Here is a 24,364-nt window from a genome sequence, read left to right as displayed (position 1 = left end):
CTTCTTTGCACAGAAGGCTCTTTGGACAGAAGGCTCTTTGGAAGTCTTCTATCTATATTAGACCCTTTTGAGTTCTTCTAGGTATACAAGGCCATTTGAAGGTCTTCTCCGTGTGGGAGACCTTTTGGAGGTCTTCTCTGTTTATGAGACTCTTTAGAGATCTACTGCGTGTAGAAAACTCTTTAGCGGTCTCTTGTGTGTAGAAGCCCCTTTCAAAGCCTTCTACGTTCTTTGGAGGTATTCTACGTCTTGAGACCCTTAGGAGGTCTTCTATTTAAGGCAGACCTTTTGAGGTCTTCTACGAACAGAATAACCTTCTGGTGTTTTCTACTAACAGTAGACCCTTTGGAGGTCTTATTCTTTATACGGAAGATCCATTGGCTTCCTCTACAAATAGAAGACCCTTTGTGTATTTTCTTCTTTATACGGGGGACCTTTTCTAGGTCTTCTATTTTGTGTGTCTTCTAGGAATAGAAGACCTATTGGAGGGCTTCTCCTTTCTACGGAATACCCTTTTTGTGTATTTTACGAATAGAAGATGCATTGAAGGTCTTCATCTTTATACGGAAGACACTTTGTATGTCTTCTACGTATAGAAGACCATTTGGAGGTGTTCCTTTTTGTACGGAATGCCATTTCGGTGTCTTCTACGAACGCCCTTTGAAGGTTTTCTCGTTCTCGTTGGGAGTCTTAAAGGTCTTCTTTGGCCGTGTCTTCTAAGTGTAGAATAGCTTTTGGAGGGCTTTTTGGGGTTTTGGGGTTCTTCTACGAATATAAGACCACTTGGGTGTCTTCTACGAAAAGAAAGCCCTTTGGAGGTTTTCTTCTTTTTACGGATGACTCTTTGGAGGTCTTCATTTTTGTACAGACACCCTTTGGGCATAGAAGATCCTTTGGAGGTCTACTTCTTTGTACGGAAGACCAGTTGGATTTCCTCTACTATTGGAAGGCCCTTTGCAGTTTTTCTTCTTTGTACGGAAGATCCTTTGGGTGTCTTCTACGAATATAAGGCCCTTTGGAGGTTTTATTCTTTTTAAGGAAGACAATTTGGGTGTCTTCTACGCATAGAATGTCCTTTGAAGTTCTTCTTATTTCGATCGAGGGAGGGCTTCTTTTTTTGTACGGAAGGCTCTTTGGCTGTCTTCTACGAATAGAGGGTCCTTTGGAGGTTTTCTTCTTTGTACGGAAGATCCTTTGGGTGTATTATACGATTAGAAGCCTCCTCATCTTTGTACGGAAGAACCTTTGAGTGTCTTCTAGGCATAGAAGATCCTTTGTTAGCCTTTTTCTTCATACGGACGAACCTTTGCGTGCGTTCTATAAATATAATAACTTTGGAGACCTTATTCTTTTTACGGAGGACACTCACGGTGTCTTTTACGAATAGAAGGACCTTTGGAGGACTTTTTCTCTTGGGGTCTTCTTTGTACGAAAGATCACTTGTGTATCATCTACCTATATGACTTTTTGGAGCTCTCCATTTTTTGTACGGAAGACCCTTGGGTGTCTTCTATGCATAGGAGACCCTACCCATAGAAGATCTTTGGAGATTTTTTCCGCATGAAAGACCCTTTTCTGAAATAAAGGGTGTTTCTATACAACCTTTCTAAATGAAAGAGTGCTTCTATGTTATATTCTGTACTAGCTAAACCCGGTGCGCTTCGCTACCCCGAATAAGGTACATAATAAAGCAATGCCAATAATTAAATTCCCTTTAAATTTTACAATTTTTTAAATATGTCAATGCATAAATATATGATGGCGGCGTTTCTACCCGTTCAGTGCTATGTATGGAGCTTAACATGATATTTTTGTATGGTGCAGGAGGTAACGCTCCTCTTAAATCCTTTCGGACTATAGGTACTCCTACGTAGGTCACATTTACAAATTATACTCTTATGTGGTATGTGGTACTTAGTATGTGGTATTTAGTAAATGTAGTCTTGGTTAATTTCTTTCTGACTATAAGTACACGCGAACTATAATGATGGCTTTTACTGACATCAAAATCGCTACTTATATGCTGTTTATATTATAGGGTTTTGCAGGGTTAACCTTCTTTATGAGGATTTATTTGACGTAAAGGTAATGGAAATGATATTTGAAACCCGCTGGGTTTGTTAAATCCGGTCATATATAACCGTACTATTAAATAACGAATCAGAAATTCAATATTTTATATTTGATATTTTTTTAATAATAGAACAAACTGAAATCTGAACTGACTTCACAATAATTTTGCACATATTTTACAAATTTTGACAATAATTTCAATATAATTTGTCAAACTTTATTGGACATATTTACATAGCGTGTTTCATAGATCACATACATGAAATCGGCCGAAAATACATATGTTCGGTAGCTGACTGACTGACTCGATTTCAATATATATTAGGAAATTTTTTGGACATGTATAGAGGGTTTTTTTGCAACAAATATATAAAATCGGCTGAAAATATATATGAGAGCACTGCCCAAGTCCTAACCGATTTCAACAAAATTTAGCAAATTTATTTGTTTGAAAGAAATTGGATATTTATATAGCGTGTTAATATATATGGGAGCTATATTCAAATCTAAACCGATTTCAATATAATTTGGTATACTTATTTCTATACCAAATTCCGTCTCACAATCCAAATTTGATGTTCAGTGCATCAAGTACATGAAATCGGCCGAAAATATGTTCAGTAGCTATATTCAAATCTGAATCGATTTTAATATAATTTGCAAATTCTACAAATACCCAATTCCATCACACATTCGGAATTTCATTAAAATTGGACATACATAGCGTGTTTGAAGCATCAAATACATCAAATTGACAGAAAATATATATGAAATCGAAATCTGAACTCATTTCAATATAATTTGAAATTTCATTGAAATTGGATAAACACGCTACGTTTTTAGTGCATCAAATACATGAACTGGATCTAAAATATATGAGGCGCTCAGCGCGAAAATGGCTCACTGTATCGCGAGTTCATATTAACTGTGGCCAAAAATAGAAGGAGTTATCGTAGGTGCATCAATTTTGGTACACGTACCTATTATTGCCTTACAATCTATAGGATAAAAAATTGGGATGGTCGGTCCACGTTTTGATATAGTCCCCATAGAACCGTACCTCCTGATTTGCGGGATGTTAAAAGTTTTAGGCATAGTGAACAACCGAAATTACTTAAACTTGGTGGTTAGTCTTCGGCAGAGGTATAAAACATTCCAAAAGAGAATTGTGGGTGTAGGTCCACGTTTTGATATCGTGCATAGGTCCACGCCTTCATATAGCCCCCCCATAGGAAAGTAACTCCCGAGTTTCGGTATTTTCGACGTTTTTGCCTGATTAGCACACCGAAATGGCTGAAAGTTTGTATTAAGTCTTCGTTGGGGGGCTTATAACTTTCCACAAGAAATCTGTTGGTATAGGTCCTCGTCTTCCTATAGCCCCCATAGAACCGTACCTCCCCATTTTCGGTATTTTGATTGTTGTGTCCTCAATATCCACGCGAAATGACTGAAATTTAGGTTTGTTTTGTAAACATATTGAATACATCAAACTCTTGTCTTTATATATGAGACATTTCCTTTAAAAAATGTTTTGACCGATTAATGGTAAAAAACGGTCCATTTTTTGCAAAAAATCGAATTTTGACTTTCGCTGTTCACCATTTTTTAAAAGTCTCTCGTATTAAAGCAATGTTGTTAAGTACTTAATAACCCCACAAAAATATATGATGATCGGTTCATATTAAAATAAAACAAGTAAGAACAGACTATAGTCGGACGGGGCCGACCATGTGATACCCTATACCACTATCCCTGTGCACTAGCTTTCCGGGCTAGCTTTTGATAAATGATAACTTTTATTTAAATGTATACACAAAAGTTTTGATCAATTTAACCCGCTAAATATTATCCGATCATACCGTTGACTTGCACGCTACTTCTTCATCTCAAACCAAAACTACGTTTAAAATTTCGCGCCGATCGGACTATTATTGCGACCTACAGAGCGGCTACAAAATCGAGCAAAAATTTTGTTTTTGGTCCATTTCATCCCTTTAACATTTCACGATCATCGCCAAAAACTAATCAGTTCTATTCTGGTCCAAACCCGACCTCCATACTAAATTTCGTGACAATCGGTCCATAATTGCGGCCTCTAGCTTGATTACAATTTTTAATGGACGGACAGACGGACGGACGGACGGACGGACACACATCGCTAAATCGCTTTATCTCGTCGAGATATGAAGTTTGGTATACCACATGAGGGGTCTACGACGAATATTTCGCGGCGTTACATGAATTTTTGGGAAAACAAACTTATTATACCCTTTTCCACATTGTGGTATAGGGTATAAATATTTTTAAACCACATTCCAAATTTCAATGAAATTGGACATACATAGCGTGTTTGTTTTATCAAATATATAAAATCGGTCAAAAATATATATGGGAGCTATATCCAAATCTGAACCGATTTCTATGGAATTTGACATATTTATTTCCACATCAAATTGCGACATACATAGCGTGTTTGATGATACATCAAATCGGCCGAAAATATATATGGGAGCTATACCGGAATCTAAGCCGATTTCAATATAATTTGGTATACTTATATCTAAATTACTTTCCGCCACAGACCCATTTTTTGGAGACTAAATCTATTACCGTTCAATAGATATCCGCATACAACTTTTAAATTTTTTGGAGATACCTCCGATCCCGATACTGTATCTCCAGTTCAACGTATATATCAAACATTTATATATCCAATGTTACTTTCAGGCGATGAAGCAATATTCTCTGAAAATCTTTCTTCAAAATATATTTTGGCAAATTTTCGAGGATTTTTCGCGATGTCTCAAAAATAAAGTACGTCAGATCCTTCCTTAGATAAATATGAAAATTTTGAGACAATATTCTCTTAAAATCTTTCTTCAAAATATATTTTTGAACATTTTCGCGGATTTTTCGCGATGTTTCAAAAATAAAATACGTCGGATCCTTCCTTGGATAAATACGAACATTTTGAGAAAATTTTTTCTGACAATCTTCCTTCAAAATATATTTTTGCACATTTTCGCGAATTTTTCGCGATATCTCAAAAACAAAATACGTCAGATCCTTCCTTGGATAAATACGAACATTTTAAGACAAACGCGAAACAAATCGGTTGTAAATTGGTCGAGTTTTTGATTCACGTACGAACGTCATTTGAGTTTTATATAATAGAAGAATGAGGGCGTCTATAACCCCTTTCGGAAGGAAGGTTGCTTCTATAGACACTTTTTGAAAAAAAGTGCTTCTATAGACCCTCTCTAAAAGAAAGGGTGCTTCTATACACCCGTTTTAAGAAAAGGGTGCTTCTATAGACCCTTTCTAAAAGAAAGGGTGCTTCTATAGACCCTTTCTAAAAGAAAGGGTGCTTCTATAGACCCTTTCTAAACGAAAGGGTGCTTCTATAGACCCGTTTTGAAAAAAGGGTGCTTCTATAGACCCGTTTTGAAAAAAGGGTGCTTCTATAGACCCGTTTTGAAAAAAGGGTGCTTCTATAGACCCTTTTTGAAAAAAGGGTGCTTCTTTAGACCCTTTCTTAAAAAAATGTGTTTCTACAGACCATTTCTGGAAAAAGGTGCTTCTATAGACCCTTTCTGAAAGAAAGGGTGTTTCTCTAGACCCATTTTGAAAAAAGGTGCTTCTATAGACCCCTTCTGAAAGAAAGGTTGCTTCCAACAAAAGGTGCTTCTTTAGATCCTTTCTGAAAGAAATTGTGCCTTAATAGACCCTTTCTAAAATAAAGGGTGCTTCCATAGACCCTTTCTGAAAAAAGGGTGCTCTAGACCCTTTTTGGAAGAAAGGGTGTTTCTTTAGACACTTTCTGAAAGAAAATGTGGTTCTTTAGACCCTTTCTGAGAGAAAGGTTGCTTCTGTAGACCCTTTCTGAAAGAAAGGTTGCTTCTTTAGACCCTTTCTGAGAGAAAGGTTGCTTCTGTAGACCCTTAGGGTGCTTCTATAGACTCTTTCTTAGAGAAAGGTTGCTTCCGTATACCCTTATGGTGCTTCTATAGACCCTTTCTGAGAGAAAGGTTGCTTCCGTAGACCCTTATGGTGCTTCTATAGACCCTTTCTGAGAGAAAGGTTGCTTCTGTAGACCCTTTCTGAAAGAAACGGTGCTTCTATAGACCTTTTTTAAAAAAAGGGTGATTCTATAGACCCTTTCTGTAAAACAGGGTGCTTCTATAGACCCTTTGTGAAAGAAAGTGTGGTTCTATAGACCCTTTCTGAAAGAAAGTGTTTTCCTATAGACCCTTTCTGAAAGAAACGGTGCTTCTATAGACCTTTTTTAAAAAAAGGGTGCTTCTATAGACCCTTTCTGAAAGAACGTGTTCTTCTATAGACCCTTTCTGAAAGAAAGTGTTCTTCTATAGACCCTTTCTGAAAAAAGGGTGATTCTTTAAACCTCTTCTGATAGGCGAAGTACTTCCATAGATCTTTTTGAAAGACGAATTGCTTCTGTAGACCTTTATCTGAAAGACGAGGGTGCTTCTGTAGACCTTTTCTGAAAGACGGGTTGCTTCTGTAGAACTTTTCTGAAAGACGACGTGCTTCTGTAGACCTTTTTCTGAAAGACGAGGTGAAGACATTTTTCGAAAGATTCGGTGCTTCTGTGGCCTTTTCTGAAAGACAAAGTTCTTCTGTAGATGTTTTCTGAATGACGGGGTGCTTCTGTAGACCTTTTCTGAAAGACGACGTGCTTCTGTAGACCTTTTCTGAAAGACGACGTGCTTTAATCAAAAAATCTACAAAAATATTTACTTATTTCTATTTTAACAAAAGCCGAAAGAGAATTGATGGTGAAACATTTCACAGTTCTGAGCAGGGCTGGCTTCTATAGACTTTTTCTGAATGAAAGTGTGTTTCTATGGGCAGTTCTGATTGAAAGACTCTACATATACAAATCTCATGATATGAGACCCTTGAAATATTTCCTGCATTTGTTATGCTTCTTACTGTTCATTGTGAGAGGAATATTAAAAAAACCAGAGAGGTTTCAGAGTACAACACATTGTTCAATATGTTGCCATTGTCATTCTTTCTGGCAACTGGATTTTTACAACATACATTTACAACCATTCAAACACAAGTTACACCACTTCTTGCTAAATTTCGGAACGGTTATCATCAGGGTGTTCGACATTTTGTAAGAATTCACATGCATACCTACACCTTTCACTCGCTGTTGTTCATTCATTTATTCACTTCACATGGCTGGCTAGGTGAAAGCGTAGTAATGCACATTACAAGCGACATACATGACTTGATTGGCGTTCATACGTCCACATTGCTTCATTGTTCAACATGACGACGACAACAATGAGACACTGAAGTTTTTCAAGTGTCTCTTATGCCTTTAATAGATCCTTAAAGAGTCTTTTTTCGCAAGGATGGGGGCAGTGGTTTACAAGCAGTTTTGGGGTTGGGTATCCATGGAACATTAGTTGATTTGTATAATCTTATAATCGTTATTGTGGTTATTAGAGATTTGTCACGAGAACGACAAGGAGGACGACATGTATGTAAGCGGTTGTTGGGAGTATGAGCAGTTGGGGGCCAAACAACCAACCATTTAGCTTGTTGACTTAATTCCTTATTGGTAAAGGTTTTGAGGCTATTGAAAATCGTTACAGCAAGAGCAGGGACAGTAGAAGAAGCATCATCATCATCATGCCCAGGATGTTGATATATGGAATAATGGTTGGGATTTTACTTCGGAAATTTGTCATTAAGTTAAATTTGACTTGAAAGGAAGTGTAATTTGTGGATTATGTTGGGAGTCCTGTTCGGTCTCTCATTTCTTTTTTTATGAACAAATATGTGCTTGTTGAATATGTTTGGGTTTGAGGACCAATCTTTTTTTTTTTGTACTGCAGAACCAACGTTAATTGACAATGGAAAAATTGATTTTAAAATATTTGTTTGACATGTTGAATAATCCTTAAAGGATATGTGTGTTTGTATAATTGTGTTTGGAACGGAATTTATTTAGAGCATGTATTTATTTATTTATTTATTTATTTGCTTTGCAATTGAAGCCAATTTTGAGGCCAATTTATATAATTACAAAGAATCCACCTAGATATCATAGCTACTCTAAAAACAATTTCATATATATAATTCATCTTAAACCTAGAAATTGGAGATCTAATTATTTTGGTTACAATTATATTCTTTAATTTTTTTTTTTTTTTAAATTCTTCATTACGTCATAGCTACTCCAATTTTAAAGCAACAGATTGATAATAAGTATATCGTATAAGTTATTAGTTAAATTATGAAATGATCATTAAGAGATGTATGATGTGGTATGCAAATGATAATAAGTTTTCGCGCAGTGATAAAAACTGGTTAAAGCTAGAAAAAATTCTTCATTACATCATAGCTACTCCAATGTTAAAGCAACTTGTAAATTGAATACAAATTAATAATACAATATAAAAAATTTAATGTTTATAATAATCAACAGATATATGATGTGGTATGTATGTAAATGACAATCAATTTTCGTGCAGGGAAAAAAGTTGTTAAAGCTAGAAATTGGAGATCTAATTACTTTAATTACGGTTTGCTCTTCCGTTTTTTTTTTTTTTTTTTTTAGAAAGTTCTTCATTACATCGTAGCTACTCCAATTATTTCATAGCTACTCGGTTTATTGCCTACTCAAAGTGGAAAATATTTATAACAATTTTCGCAAAAAAGAAGCACATAATATACAGATAATCAGTTTAGTCGACGTGACGAGTGGAAAATAAGCTAAAAATGAAACATCAATTATTCATTTCAATTTCAGCAAAATGTTGAAGAAGCTTTCTTTTATAAGTAGAGTACGAGTAGCAAAAAACTTTAAGACTATTCGGAAGTATATTAAACAGCCTAGCTACTCTAACTGCAAAAGATTCATTCATATAAGGTCCAACTACGGGTATGATTAGTTGATTCAATCGAATCGAATTAAAGAAATTAAAGTAGTTTGTTATAAACTGTGGATGTTGTTGTTTGTATATCTTGTAAAACAGTAACAATAGTCTATAGTTTACAAATGATTGAAAGGAACAGCCTAAAAAAGAATTAACACAGGGGGAAATGTGGTCAAAAAGACGTCGAGAATATAGATATCGCACTACTCTATTAAAAACAAGTTGCAGTTTTGACAGCTGCCTTGCATCCGTACCCGAAAATACTTCCAGACAGTACAGAATGTTAGGCATAATAAGGGCATGAATTAGTCTCTTCTTTTCAGTACGGGGCAACACTAAATCTGTATTGTACAACTGCCGAAGGGCAAAATTCGTATGCGCAACCACCGTGTCTATGTGGTATTCAAACGTAAGTTTGTCATCCAATACTACCCCTAAACATTTCATATGATGAACAAATTCTATATTCACTCCCCTATATTTTAATTGCAAGCTAGGAAGGTCTCTGTTTGAGAATAACATTGCAGTAGTTTTAGCAGGGTTTACACAAAGGTGATTATTTAACATCCAATCACTAAGCTTGTTTAAAACAAGGTCAACTTTCGATTGCAGTACATTAATGTATTTGTAATCACCCGCAAAAAGCAACTGCACATCATCCGCATAAGCATAAGGAGTACACCAGCTATCCAAATACGTATATAAGTCGTTTAAATATAGAATGAATAAAAGAGGGCCTAAAACGGATCCTTGAGGAACCCCGCTCTTAACGGCAAGAACATTAGATGAACAGTTTTTAAGATATACAAACTGTTTCCTATCACAAAGATAGGAGTATAACAACTTGCAAGCGGTCCTATTGAAATTATAAATACTGCTAAGTTTTTTAACCAAGTGATAATAATCAACTTGATCAAAGGCTTTTTCTAGGTCGAGGGAAATCAAGACACAACATTTGTGTTGGGCAAGGTATCTTCTCGTAGTATCCGTTAAACCAGACAGCAACATGGATGTTCCTCTACCAATTCGAAATCCACACTGGCAATCATTAAGCATACTCTTGCTTTCAATGTATGAAATTATTTGACCACGCAACACATATTCAACAACTTTTGAAAGAACTGGCAATAAAGCAATCGGACGATATTCGCAACTAGAGGCACCATGATTTTTCTTTCTGATGGGGTTTATTTTTGCAGTCTTCCAGCCACATGGAAAAGTAGAAGTCAATATAATGGTATTGATGAGGTGTAAAAAAAATCTTGAAATGTACGGAAAGACCAACCTAAAAAACTTTCTTGGAAAACAGTCATTGCCCGCAACGTTAGATTTTACTTTGGAAAAAGCCTCCATCATTTCATTGTAGGTTATACCAGAGAATGAGAACCCATATTCATTGTCAGTAAAACTTAGCCAATCATCAACTCGACCTTGAGGATCTAATTGGTTATTAACAAATAATGAATTCATCTCATTAGCATTCAAACCATCATCATTGGAGCAATAATTGTCTTTGTTAATTAAGCCATGATTTCTAATTACGTTCCACATTTGCTTTGGACTACTGCAAGTTTCGAATAACTGTGTATGCGCTTTTCTTTTCAGCTTCCTTTTAATATTTTTTGTTCTATTTCGTAATTTGCAGTATACCTTCCATTTGTCCTCAGACTTGTCCTCGAGATAGGCTTTATACGCCAAATCAGACAAAGATTCATTGTAACGAATATGAGGGGAACGTATCCAATTATCACTGCTGTAATTTACTTTTCTTGTTTTCCTTTTAAAAACACTGTGCACAAAAGTTAGACCTTCCATTAATATGTTCAACTGGCCGTCAACATGTGGAATAGCAAAAATTCGTTCCAAACCTGCATTTGCTGCCTTTTCTTCCAACTCTTCAATACAGAAATCATTGTAGTCAACATATTCGTAAAAGGATTCAGTACGCCTAGGAGGATAGTTCATCGAAAGAAAAATCAATGCGTGTTTGGATATATTCGGACATATAGCTTGACCTGAATGCTGAACAGAGTCATATTGAGGCACTAAAAAATAATCAATCAGAGATGTTGATTGGTGAAAAGTGTCATAGTGTGTCGGACAGTTATTATGTATAATTTTAATATTCATTCTTAAACAGGATTGTCGCACAGCATAAGCCCTTGAAGGGTCAAAGAGATTATTATTAAAGTCACCCATTAAAACGAAGTTACTGTAGCATAACAGGAGGTCAGAAACTTCATTTTCAAAAGCTTCGAAGTTACCATTAGGTAAATATACCACGCCTATTAAAAGTGGGCCAGTTCTCGCTGTAACTTCTATAAATAAGCATTCGACACAGCCAAAATTATTGCCAGCGCAAATAACTTTATATTTTAATTTCGATGAAATCAAAAAGCCAACACCACCCCCTCTGCGATCGGGCCTATCATTTCTGCAGAAAGAATACCCACAGACATTCACCATCTCTGAGGGAATAGACGGCGTTAACCACGTTTCAGAAATACCAACAACGTCCAAGTTACTGTCCTCAACAATACTTTTAATTTCCGACAGTTTTGATGAATTAGGATTAATGTTTAAACTTTGAGAATTAAAATGCATTACATTAAGGTTCTGCTGCAGATTTATCAAATTCGATCGAAAAAACTGATTATCGTGGATAATGTCTCCAATATTGTTTAAGTTCATGGCTATGATTACCTAAAATAAATTTAACATGTAGCTCTAAAAAATTTTAAAGACAAAGAAAACAAAGGCAAAGTGCATAACAAAAAAAATCGATCATTGAGAAAATGTAATAAGCATATAAGTAATACTACTCTGTAACATTCGAAAAACCAATTCACATAGGGCTAGAAGTGGTAGGCACCGCTGACACTCCAAAAGAAACGCCTTGATCCAAAAGATCTGCACACTGCCCCACGTCGAGAGTACCATTGGTACCATTAGGGAATGTCACAAACACTTTTGGGATGTCTGCATTGTAAAGTTTATATTTCTGAATTTTGTTTTCTCTTCTCAATCTACGACATAAGAACAGAAGCTTGGAGGCCGCTTGATGCAAGTGATCATTTAGGTATACTTTGTTTCGCACCTCACCACCAAGAATGTCCGACAGTGTTAAGTGACATCCCTTGTTGTAGTTTGCCATAATTGAGTCTCTGGTATAAACGGAGTTAAATTTAACTAGGACTGATTTCCCCTGTGACATATAACAAGTATGTTGTATATCTGACGGATTCAGATTCACGTTACATAACTCCGCAATTTTAATAACAGGCTCTCTTAAGTCATGTATGGCATTCGGGAGTCCATTTATCACAATATCAGCCCTATTCAGTCTTCTTCGCTGTATATCATTTTGGATTTCCAAATCTTGAATTTTTCTTGCATACATTGCTTCAAATTGTTTACCAACGGCAAAACAATTTTTAACATCTTCCTCAATTTTACGTATTTTAATATTAAGTTCTGTTTTTACTGCATCTAACAATTCGTCCATTTTGTCTTTAATTCGGACTATCTGGCTCTGGATGTCTTCATTCAATGTCGAGTAATTATTTTCAATAGAAGATGAAAATTCAGCAAAACGTTTACGCCATTCATCGCCCAATTCCACAGCGTTATTGCACGACGCATCTGTTGTGTTTTTGGTAGGATTTGCGTTTACTGGTTTGTTGAGACATTTAGGGCATTTATATAAAAACATCTTGCTTTTATGTAGGAAAGAATGTTGTTCTTTTGTAACTTTTGCACACGCAATGTGGTAGAATTCATCACACATGAAGCATCCAATGCTATTCTCATTAGCCTTAACTCGCCTCTGGCATTTGGGACAAGTATATATCTTAACAGGCATTTTAGTAGGCATTATGGGTGGGAGGATGGATATATAAACAAACGTAAGTATTTTCTCAGCGTATGGAACAATAACAATCATTCAGAGATGACGATCATCCACTGGTAATTAGGCAAGGGGTGGATGGGTGATATATATGAGAATATTTCTCTTTATTTGTCTTTGCGTGCAGGAACAACAAAAAATTGTCACATTAAAGACTCCCAAGACTGCACGTAACAACAGCAGCAACAACAACAACAAAGTACAAGCAGCAAGACAACTTTTAATATGCAGACCACCAATGCAGAAAAGCGGGCAGGCATACAAAACCAATACGTTGGAAAAGAGTAAGTTACCAGCAGCACAGCTGCGACTTCCAAAATTAGTTTCTGTTTGAACTTCAACCAATACGCATCAATATCAATTAGATGGCGGCAAATCGTTTTTGTTTATTCCTTTTTTCTTCTTCTTCTTTTTGTGATGCAGTAGCAAGAAAACTACTCTTTTATTATAATACAATTTGAAACGAATTTAATCCAAATTCGATCTGCACAACGTAAATAATGTTCACTTTTAATTTTTTTTAACACGTTGAACTACTATTAAACTTTGTTTTCCAAGTTTTTCTTTAAAATTTTACGAGCGCGAGTTTATTTACAAGTTATTCATTGTAGGGTTGCCAGACAATGTCGACAAATTAATTTGACAAAATAGTCACATGCAGAACGATTGATATAGGATGTATGCTCGGGTTATTGTGGCAAAAGAACTAATGATGTAGTTAACTAAGGTAAAATTTTGTGGAACCCATGGTCTTTAGAACAGATTAAGGGACAGATTGCAGCATTTAGACGCTATCCGATGGTATGGTATCGGGTATTTATGTGGAGGCTATACAAAATAAATGTGTATAATATCCTCAAAATACCTAAAATCTGAATGTATGGACCTAGGTTGACAACTTTAGGTGGAGAAGTTTTGTCACCCCTGGTTCATTCTATAGACCGTTTCTAAAAGAAAGGATGCTTCTATAGACCAATTGTGAGAAAAGGGTGCTTCTATAGACCATTTTTGAAAGAAAGGGCGCTTCTACAGGCCCTTTCAGAAAGAAAGTGTGCTTCTATAGACCCTTTCTCTCAGAAAGGGTGCTTCTATTGACCCTATCTTACAGAAAGGATGTTTCTATTGACTCTATCTTTCAGAAAGGGTGCTTCTATAGACCGTTTCCGAAAGAAGGAATGCTTTTATAGACGCCTTCTTTCAGAAAGGGTGCTTCTACAGACCCTTTCTTTCAGAAGCGGTGCTTCTATAGACGTTTTATTTCAGAGAGGATGCTTTTATAGACTCCTTCCTTCAGAAAGGGTGCTTCTACAGACTCTTTCTTTCAGAAGGGGTGCTTCGGCAGACTCCTTCTTTCAGGAAGGGTGCTTCTGTAGACCCTTTCATTAAGAAGGGGTGCTTCTATAGACCCTTTGTTTCAGAAGAGGTGCTTTGGCAGACCCTCTTTCAGAAATGGTGCTTTTCTAGACCCTTTTTAGAAAGGGTGCTTCGGCAGACCCTTTTTAGAAAGGGTGCTTCTATAGACCCTTTCTTTCAGAAAGGGTGCTTCGATAGACCATTTCGTTAAGAATTGCCTCTTCTATAAACCATTTCGTTAAGAACTGCCTCTTCTATAGACCATTTCTCTTAAAAAGGTTGCTTCTATAGACCATTTGTTTTAGAAAGGGTGCTTCTATTGACTCTTTCTGAAAGAAAGGGTGCTTCTATTGACATTTTGTGAAAGGAAGGGTGTTTCTACTGACCCTTTCTAAAAGAAAGAGTACTTCTATTTGCCCTTTCTAAATGAAAGGGTGCTTCTATTTGCCCTTTCTAAATGAAAGGGTGCTTCTATTGACCCTTTCTGAAGGGAAGCTTGCTTCTATTGACCCTTTCTGAAGGGAAGGTTGCTTCTATTGACCCTTTCTGGAGGGAAGGTTGCTTCTATTGACCCTTTCTGAAGTGAAGGGTCCTCCTGTTAACCCTTTCTGTAAAAAGGGTCCTCCTGTTGACCCTTTCTGTAAAAATAGTCCTTCTATTGGGCCACTCTGAAAGAAAGAGACCTTCTGTTGACTCGTTCTGAAAGAAATTACCCTTCTGTTGACCCTTTCAAAAAGTAAGGGTGCTTGACCCACTGTGAAAGAAAGGGCCCTTCTATTGATCCACTCTGAAAGAAAGAGCGTTTCTATAGACCCTTTCTGAAAGAAAGAATGGTTCTATAGACCCTCTCTGAAAGAAAGAGTACTTCTATTGACCCTTTTTAAAAGAAATTGTGCTTCTATTGACGCTTTCTAAGACAAAAGGCGCTTCTACTGACTCTTTCTGAAATAAAGGGTGCTTCTGTTGACTATTTCTGAAAGAAAGGGTGCTTCTATCGACTCTCTCTGAAAGAAAGGGTGCTTCTATTGACTCTTTCTGAAAGGAAGGGTGCTTCGATTGACGCTTTCTGAAAGGAAGGGTGCTTCTATTGACGCTTTCTGAAAGAAAGGGTGCTTCTGTTGACGTCTTCTGAAAGGAAGGGTGCTTCTATTGACCCTTTTTGAAAGAAATGATGCTTCTATTGACCCTTTTTGAAAGAAAGGGTGCTTCTATTGACTCTTTCTGAAAGAAATGGTGCTTCTATTGACGCTTTCTGAAAGAAAGGGTGCTTCTAATGACCCCTTTTGAAAGAAAGGGTGATTCTGTTGACCCTTTCTGAAAGAAAGGGTGCTTTTATTGACCCTCTCTGAGAGACGAGGTGCTTCTATAGGCCCTTTTCTGAAAGAAAGGGTGCTTTGATTGACCCCCTCTGAGAGACGAGGTGCTTCACTTTGCCCTTTCTAAAATATAGGGTGCTTCTCTTTGCCCTTTCTAAAAGAAAGGGTGCTTCTCTTTGCCCTTTCTAAAAGAAAGGGTGCTTCTCTTTGCCCTTTCTAAAAGAAAGATGCTTCTCTTTGCCCTTTTTAAAAAAATGGTGCTTCTCTTTGCCCTTTCTAAAAGAAAGGGTGCTTCTCTTTGCCCTTTCTAAAAGAAAGGGTGCTTCACTTTGCCCTTTCTAAAAGAAAGGGTGCTTCTCTTTGCCCTTTCTAAACAAAGGGTGCTTCTCTTTGCCCTTTCTAAAAGATAGGGTGCTTCTCTTTGCCCTTTCTAAAAGAAAGGGTGCTTCTCTTTGCCCTTTCTAAAAGAAAGGGTGTTTCTCTTTGCCCTTTCTAAAAGAAAGGATGCTTCTCTTTGCCCTTTCTAAAAGAAAGGGTGCTTCTCTTTGCCCTTTCTAAAAGAAAGGGTGCTTCTCTTTGCCCTTTCTAAAAGAAAGGGTGCTTCTCTTTGCCCTTTCTAAAAGAAAGGGTGCTTCTCTTTGCCCTTTCTAAAAGAAAGGGTGCTTCTCTTTGCCCTTTCTAAAAGAAAGGGTGCTTCTCTTTGCCCTTTCTAAAAGAAAGGGTGCTTCTCTTTGCCCTTTCTAAAAGAAAGGGTGCTTCTCTTTGCCCTTTCTAAAAGAAAGGGTGCTTCTCTTTGCCCTTTCTAAAAGAAAGGGTGCTTCTCTTTGCCCTTTCTAAAAGAAAGGGTGCTTCTCTTTGCCCTTTCTAAAAGAAAGGGTGCTTCTCTTTGCCCTTTCTAAAAGAAAGGGTGCTTCTCTTTGCCCTTTCTAAAAGAAAGGGTGCTTCTCTTTGCCCTTTCTAAAAGAAAGGGTGCTTCTCTTTGCCCTTTCTAAAAGAAAGGGTGCTTCTCTTTGCCCTTTCTAAAAGAAAGGGTGCTTCTCTTTGCCCTTTCTAAAAGAAAGGGTGCTTCTCTTTGCCCTTTCTAAAAGAAAGGGTGCTTCTCTTTGCCCTTTCTAAAAGAAAGGGTGCTTCTCTTTGCCCTTTCTAAAAGAAAGGGTGCTTCTCTTTGCCCTTTCTAAAAGAAAGGGTGCTTCTCTTTGCCCTTTCTAAAAGAAAGGGTGCTTCTCTTTGCCCTTTCTAAAAGAAAGGGTGCTTCTCTTTGCCCTTTCTAAAAGAAAGGGTGCTTCTCTTTGCCCTTTCTAAAAGAAAGGGTGCTTCTCTTTGCCCTTTCTAAAAGAAAGGGTGCTTCTCTTTGCCCTTTCTAAAAGAAAGGGTGCTTCTCTTTGCCCTTTCTAAAAGAAAGGGTGCTTCTCTTTGCCCTTTCTAAAAGAAAGGGTGCTTCTCTTTGCCCTTTCTAAAAGAAAGGGTGCTTCTCTTTGCCCTTTCTAAAAGAAAGGGTGCTTCTCTTTGCCCTTTCTAAAAGAAAGGGTGCTTCTCTTTGCCCTTTCTAAAAGAAAGGGTGCTTCTCTTTGCCCTTTCTAAAAGAAAGGGTGCTTCTCTTTGCCCTTTCTAAAAGAAAGGGTGCTTCTCTTTGCCCTTTCTAAAAGAAAGGGTGCTTCTCTTTGCCCTTTCTAAAAGAAAGGGTGCTTCTCTTTGCCCTTTCTAAAAGAAAGGGTGCTTCTCTTTGCCCTTTCTAAAAGAAAGGGTGCTTCTCTTTGCCCTTTCTAAAAGAAAGGGTGCTTCTCTTTGCCCTTTCTAAAAGAAAGGGTGCTTCTCTTTGCCCTTTCTAAAAGAAAGGGTGCTTCTCTTTGCCCTTTCTAAAAGAAAGGGTGCTTCTCTTTGCCCTTTCTAAAAGAAAGGGTGCTTCTCTTTGCCCTTTCTAAAAGAAAGGGTGCTTCTCTTTGCCCTTTCTAAAAGAAAGGGTGCTTCTCTTTGCCCTTTCTAAAAGAAAGGGTGCTTCTCTTTGCCCTTTCTAAAAGAAAGGGTGCTTCTCTTTGCCCTTTCTAAAAGAAAGGGTGCTTCTCTTTGCCCTTTCTAAAAGAAAGGGTGCTTCTCTTTGCCCTTTCTAAAAGAAAGGGTGCTTCTCTTTGCCCTTTCTAAAAGAAAGGGTGCTTCTCTTTGCTCTTTCTAAAAGAAAGGGTGCTTCTATTGACCCTTTCTGAGAGAAAGGTTGCTTCTATTGACCCTTTCTGAGAGAAAGGTTGCTTCTATTGACCCTTTCTGAGAGAAAGGTTGCTTCTATTGACCCTTTCTGAGAGAAAGGTTGCTTCTATTTACCCTTTCTGAGAGAAAGGTTGCTTCTATTGACCCTTTCTGAGAGAAAGGTTGCTTCTATTGACCCTTTCTGAGAGAAGGGTTCCTTCTATTGACCCTTTCTGAGAGAAAGGTTGCTTCTATTGACCATTTCTGAAGGGAAGGTTGCTTCTATTGACCATTTCTGAAGGGAAGGGTCCTCCTTGTGAACTTGTTTGTACGAAAGAGTCCTTCTATTGGGCCACTCTGAAAAAAGGGTCCTTCTGTTGACCCGTTCTGAAAGAAAGAGTGATTCTATTGACCCTTTCAGAGAAGAATGGTGCTTCTATTGACTCTTTTCGAAAGAAAGTGTGCTTCTATTGACCCTTTACGAAAGAACTGGTACTTTTATAGGCCATTTCTGTAAGAAATGTCGCTTCTATTGAACCTTTCTGAAAGAAATTGTGCTTCTATTGAGACTTTCTTAAAGAAATGGTGCTTCTTTAGACACTTCCTAAAAGAAAGAAAGGGTGCTTCTCTTTGCCCTTTCTAAAAGAAAGGGTGCTTCACTTTGCCCTTTCTAAAAGAAAGGGTGCTTCTCTTTGCCCTTTCTAAACAAAGGGTGCTTCTCTTTGCCCTTTCTAAAAGATAGGGTGCTTCTCTTTGCCCTTTCTTAAAGAAAGGGTGCTTCTCTTTGCCCTTTCTAAAAGAAAGGGTGCTTCTCTTTGCCCTTTCTAAAAGAAAGGGTGCTTCTCTTTGCCCTTTCTAAAAGAAAGGGTGCTTCTCTTTGCCCTTTCTAAAAGAAAGGGTGTTTCTCTTTGCCCTTTCTAAAAGAAAGGGTGCTTCTCTTTGCCCTTTCTAAAAGAAAGGGTGCTTCTCTTTGCCCTTTCTAAAAGAAAGGGTGCTTCTCTTTGCCCTTTCTAAAAGAAAGGGTGCTTCTCTTTGCCCTTTCTAAAAGAAAGGGTGCTTCTCTTTGCCCTTTCTAAAAGAAAGGGTGCTTCTCTTTGCCCTTTCTAAAAGAAAGGGTGCTTCTCTTTGCCCTTTCTAAAAGAAAGGGTGCTTCTCTTTGCCCTTTCTAAAAGAAAGGGTGCTTCTCTTTGCCCTTTCTAAAAGAAAGGGTGCTTCTCTTTGCCCTTTCTAAAAGAAAGGGTGCTTCTCTTTGCCCTTTCTAAAAGAAAGGGTGCTTCTCTTTGCCCTTTCTAAAAGAAAGGGTGCTTCTCTTTGCCCTTTCTAAAAGAAAGGGTGCTTCTCTTTGCCCTTTCTAAAAGAAAGGGTGCTTCTCTTTGCCCTTTCTAAAAGAAAGGGTGCTTCTCTTTGCCCTTTCTAAAAGAAAGGGTGCTTCTCTTTGCCCTTTCTAAAAGAAAGGGTGCTTCTCTTTGCCCTTTCTAAAAGAAAGGGTGCTTCTCTTTGCCCTTTCTAAAAGAAAGGGTGCTTCTCTTTGCCCTTTCTAAAAGAAAGGGTGCTTCTCTTTGCCCTTTCTAAAAGAAAGGGTGCTTCTCTTTGCCCTTTCTAAAAGAAAGGGTGCTTCTCTTTGCCCTTTCTAAAAGAAAGGGTGCTTCTCTTTGCCCTTTCTAAAAGAAAGGGTGCTTCTCTTTGCCCTTTCTAAAAGAAAGGGTGCTTCTCTTTGCCCTTTCTAAAAGAAAGGGTGCTTCTCTTTGCCCTTTCTAAAAGAAAGGGTGCTTCTCTTTGCCCTTTCTAAAAGAAAGGGTGCTTCTCTTTGCCCTTTCTAAAAGAAAGGGTGCTTCTCTTTGCCCTTTCTAAAAGAAAGGGTGCTTCTCTTTGCCCTTTCTAAAAGAAAGGGTGCTTCTCTTTGCCCTTTCTAAAAGAAAGGGTGCTTCTCTTTGCCCTTTCTAAAAGAAAGGGTGCTTCTCTTTGCCCTTTCTAAAAGAAAGGGTGCTTCTCTTTGCCCTTTCTAAAAGAAAGGGTGCTTCTCTTTGCCCTTTCTAAAAGAAAGGGTGCTTCTCTTTGCCCTTTCTAAAAGAAAGGGTGCTTCTCTTTGCCCTTTCTAAAAGAAAGGGTGCTTCTCTTTGCCCTTTCTAAAAGAAAGGGTGCTTCTCTTTGCCCTTTCTAAAAGAAAGGGTGCTTCTCTTTGCCCTTTCTAAAAGAAAGGGTGCTTCTCTTTGCCCTTTCTAAAAGAAAGGGTGCTTCTCTTTGCCCTTTCTAAAAGAAAGGGTGCTTCTCTTTGCCCTTTCTAAAAGAAAGGGTGCTTCTCTTTGCCCTTTCTAAAAGAAAGGGTGCTTCTCTTTGCCCTTTCTAAAAGAAAGGGTGCTTCTCTTTGCCCTTTCTAAAAGAAAGGGTGCTTCTCTTTGCCCTTTCTAAAAGAAAGGGTGCTTCTCTTTGCCCTTTCTAAAAGAAAGGGTGCTTCTCTTTGCCCTTTCTAAAAGAAAGGGTGCTTCTCTTTGCCCTTTCTAAAAGAAAGGGTGCTTCTCTTTGCCCTTTCTAAAAGAAAGGGTGCTTCTCTTTGCCCTTTCTAAAAGAAAGGGTGCTTCTCTTTGCCCTTTCTAAAAGAAAGGGTGCTTCTCTTTGCCCTTTCTAAAAGAAAGGGTGCTTCTCTTTGCCCTTTCTAAAAGAAAGGGTGCTTCTCTTTGCCCTTTCTAAAAGAAAGGGTGCTTCTCTTTGCCCTTTCTAAAAGAAAGGGTGCTTCTCTTTGCCCTTTCTAAAAGAAAGGGTGCTTCTCTTTGCTCTTTCTAAAAGAAAGGGTGCTTCTATTGACCCTTTCTGAGAGAAAGATTGCTTCTATTGACCCTTTCTGAGAGAAAGGTTGCTTCTATTGACCCTTTCTGAGAGAAAGGTTGCTTCTATTGACCCTTTCTGAGAGAAAGGTTGCTTCTATTGACCCTTTCTGAGAGAAAGGTTGCTTCTATTGACCCTTTCTGAGAGAAGGGTTGCTTCTATTGACCCTTTCTGAGAGAAAGGTTGCTTCTATTGACCATTTCTGAAGGGAAGGTTGCTTCTATTGACCATTTCTGAAGGGAAGGGTCCTCCTTGTGAACTTGTTTGTACGAAAGAGTCCTTCTATTGGGCCACTCTGAAAAAAGGGTCCTTCTGTTGACCCGTTCTGAAAGAAAGAGTGATTCTATTGACCCTTTCAGAGAAGAATGGTGCTTCTATTGACTCTTTTCGAAAGAAAGTGTGCTTCTATTGACCCTTTACGAAAGAACTGGTACTTTTATAGGCCATTTCTGTAAGAAATGTCGCTTCTATTGAACCTTTCTGAAAGAAATGGTGCTTCTATTGAGACTTTCTTAAAGAAATGGTGCTTCTTTAGACACTTCCTAAAAGAAATGGTGCTTCTTTAGACACTTCCTAAAAGAAATGGTGCTTCTATTGACCGTTTCCGAAAGAAAATGTGCTTCTATTGACCCTTTTCGAAAGAAAAGGTGCTTCTATTGATCCTTTCTGGGAACCTCAAATGTCAAATCACAGGTAGTTCGGTCAAAGAATGTAGCTAATATCCTCAAAATATATTGAAAATATGATATTATAAAGCATTCCAACCCCTCAACCCCCCAGATTATCGCTAAGAATTTTCGGTTGAACTTTCCAAAGACTTTTAATCTCAATTTGCCCCTTATCTCTCTCTTTCACAGCCATGCAATGCGACTCCCATTGTTCCGAGTACAAGTCATGCACACCGGCCTGCCCCGTCGAGACCTGTGACAATTTCTTGATGCAAGGTGGCGAACACATGTGCAAGAAGGAAAATTGCATGGAAGGTTGCCAGATCAAACCATGCGAGGAGGGCTTAATCTATCTCAACGATACCTATCGCGAATGTGTACCAAAATCTGAATGTAAACCAGTTTGTATGATCAAGGATGGCAAGACCTTCTATGAGGGTGATATAACTTATCAGGATAATTGTTCCACCTGTCGCTGTTCCAAGAAAAAGGAAATCTGTAGTGGCGTTAAGTGTTTGGAATCAGTCGTACAAAACAGTCCTATTGTTATTGAAGGTACCACCTCCAAACCCATGCAGACCGAAGAACAGCCGAAATGTGTTAAAGGCTGGACCAGATGGTTCGATAATGATCCATACCCCTCGAACAGTGTTATCCGTTTGGATGATAGTGAAAAGCTGCCACGTTATGATCGCATGGAATCGATCTACGGTACATGTAAAAAGGAATATATGACGAAGATTGAATGTCGTGTTGTGGGTAGCCATGAGTCGTCCGATTTCATGGATGAAAATGTATTCTGTAACTTGGAAAGTGGTCTTAATTGTGTGGGTAATTGTCATGATTATGAAATACGTGTGTTCTGTGAATGTGATGCTGAGCCCACAACAACGCCTAAACCTACGGAGAAACCTGAAATTGGTCTGGCCTGTGATAGTGTTATAGCAGAATATAAGGAATATCCTGGAGATTGTCATAAATTCTTGCACTGTCAACCCAAAACGGATGGTAGCTGGCATTATGTGGAAAAGACCTGTGGTGAAACAATGATGTTCAATCCCATCATGAATATTTGTGATCACATTAGTAAGGTGCAGGAATTGAAACCGATGTGTGGTGTTTCCGAAGATCGTATCGTACCTATTTTGCAATGTCCTCCCGGACAAATTTGGTCTGATTGTGCCAATCAATGTGAGCGTACATGTCACTATTATGGAATGGTAAGATAAACATGCATTTCTAAAAATCAGAATCTTATTAATCTCCTACCTCCTAGGTCCTCATCAAACGTGGCCTTTGCCAAAAAGGTGAACACTGTTCGCCTGGTTGTGTACCAGCTACCCGCCCTGAATGTGCTGCAGGTCAATATTGGCGTGATGAAAACACTTGCGTGGAAGCTGATGCTTGTCCTTGCATGGATAAAACGGAGCAATATATTCAACCTCACATGCCATTTGTTGGCGAATGGGAAGTTTGCCAGTGTCTGGATAATGCCTACACTTGCTTGCCCAATAAGATTGAGGAAACGGTTACCGAACCACCAGTAGTGACAGTAGAACCGGAGTCAGGTTTTGTTACATTCCCACATACCGTTTCACCACCCAAGAAATGCAATCCTGATTTGTGAGTTTTTCCCGCAGGAATTGCGGAGGAATTTTGTAACTGATTTTCTCTTAATTTTTTGTAGAATGGTTCCTGTCATTGAGGGCGAAGAACCTTTACCTGATACCGTGTTCAAGGCTAACTCTTCATTGGGTCCCAAATATGCTCCAGAAACGGCACGTTTGACCGACAGTCCATCGGGTGCCTGGTCTCCCATGATCAATGATCAAAATCAATATTTGGAAATCGATTTACCACAACCGGAACCACTTTATGGTGTCATCATGGCCGGTAGTCCGGACTTTGATAACTATGTTACACTGTTTAAGGTAAGACACGAACTAAGAATATGTAGATACTTTATCCACGTTATGAAAATAACGTAGATACTTTTTCCACATTATGGAAATAACGTAGATACTTTTCCACGTTATGGAAATAACGTAGATACTTTATCCACGTTATGGAAATAACGAAGATACTTTATCCACGTCGTAGAAATTACGTAAATACTTTATCCACGTTATGGAAATAACGAAGATACTTTATCCACGTTATGGAAATAACGAAGATAGTTTATCCACGTTATGGAAATAACGTAGATACTTTATCCACGTTATGGAAATAACGTAGATACTTTATCCATGTTATAAAATTCACGTAGATAGTTTATCCACGTTATGGAAATAACGTAGATACTTTATCCACGATATGGAAATAACGTAGATACTTTATCCACGTTATGGAAATAACGTAGATACTTTATCCACGTTATGGAAATAACGTAGATACTTTATCCACGTTATGGAAATAACGTAGATACTTTATCCACGTTATGGAAATAACGTAGATACTTTATCCACGTTATGGAAATAACGTAGATACTTTATCCACGTTATCGAATTAACGTATATACTTTATCCACGTTATGGAAATAACGTAGATACTTTATCCACGTTATGGAAATAACGTAGATACCTTATCCACGTTATGGAAATAACGAAGATACTATATCCACGTTATGGAAATAACGAGGATACTTTATTCACGTTATAAAAATAACGTATATACTTTATCCACGTTATAAAAAATAACGTATGTACTTTATCCACGTTATGGAAGTAGCGTAGAATCTTTATCCACGTTATAAAAATAACGTAGATACTTTATCCACGTTATGGAAAAACGTAGATAATTTATCCTCGTTATGGAAATAACGTAGATAATTTATCTGCGCTATGGAAATAACAAAGGTATGGAAATAACGTACCTACTTTATCTGCGTTATAAAAATTACGTAGATAGTTTATCCACGTTATGGAAATAACGTAGATAATTTATCCACGTTATGGAAATAACGCAGATAAATTATCCACGTTATGGGAATAACTTATATACTTTATCCACGTTATGGAAACAACGTAGATAATATATCCACGTAACGGAAATATCGTAGATAATGTATCACCGTTATGAAAATAACGTAGATACTTTATCCACGTTATGCAAATAACGAAGATACTT

The 24,364-nt window shown here is 37.8% G+C and overlaps 1 protein-coding gene across 2 annotated transcripts in view; it reads left to right on the top strand.

The window, feature by feature from the left end:
- Hml (hemolectin) overlaps positions 1-24,364 on the top strand; it is an 85,716-nt gene that overhangs the window by 47,254 nt on the left and 14,098 nt on the right. For both annotated transcript variants that reach the window (XM_073986522.1, XM_073986521.1), the window contains 3 exons: positions 21,428-22,458; positions 22,515-22,861; positions 22,926-23,169. In XM_073986522.1, coding sequence (XP_073842623.1) covers positions 21,428-22,458; positions 22,515-22,861; positions 22,926-23,169 — 1,622 coding nt within the window. The remainder of the gene's footprint in view (positions 1-21,427; positions 22,459-22,514; positions 22,862-22,925; positions 23,170-24,364) is intronic.

This window comes from Musca autumnalis, unplaced genomic scaffold, assembly GCF_047663935.1.
Source record: "Musca autumnalis isolate F117 unplaced genomic scaffold, ASM4766393v1 scaffold_4, whole genome shotgun sequence".
In the NCBI taxonomy this organism is placed as follows: domain Eukaryota; kingdom Metazoa; phylum Arthropoda; class Insecta; order Diptera; family Muscidae; genus Musca; species Musca autumnalis.
This window is presented reverse-complemented; position numbering and strand designations above follow the sequence as displayed.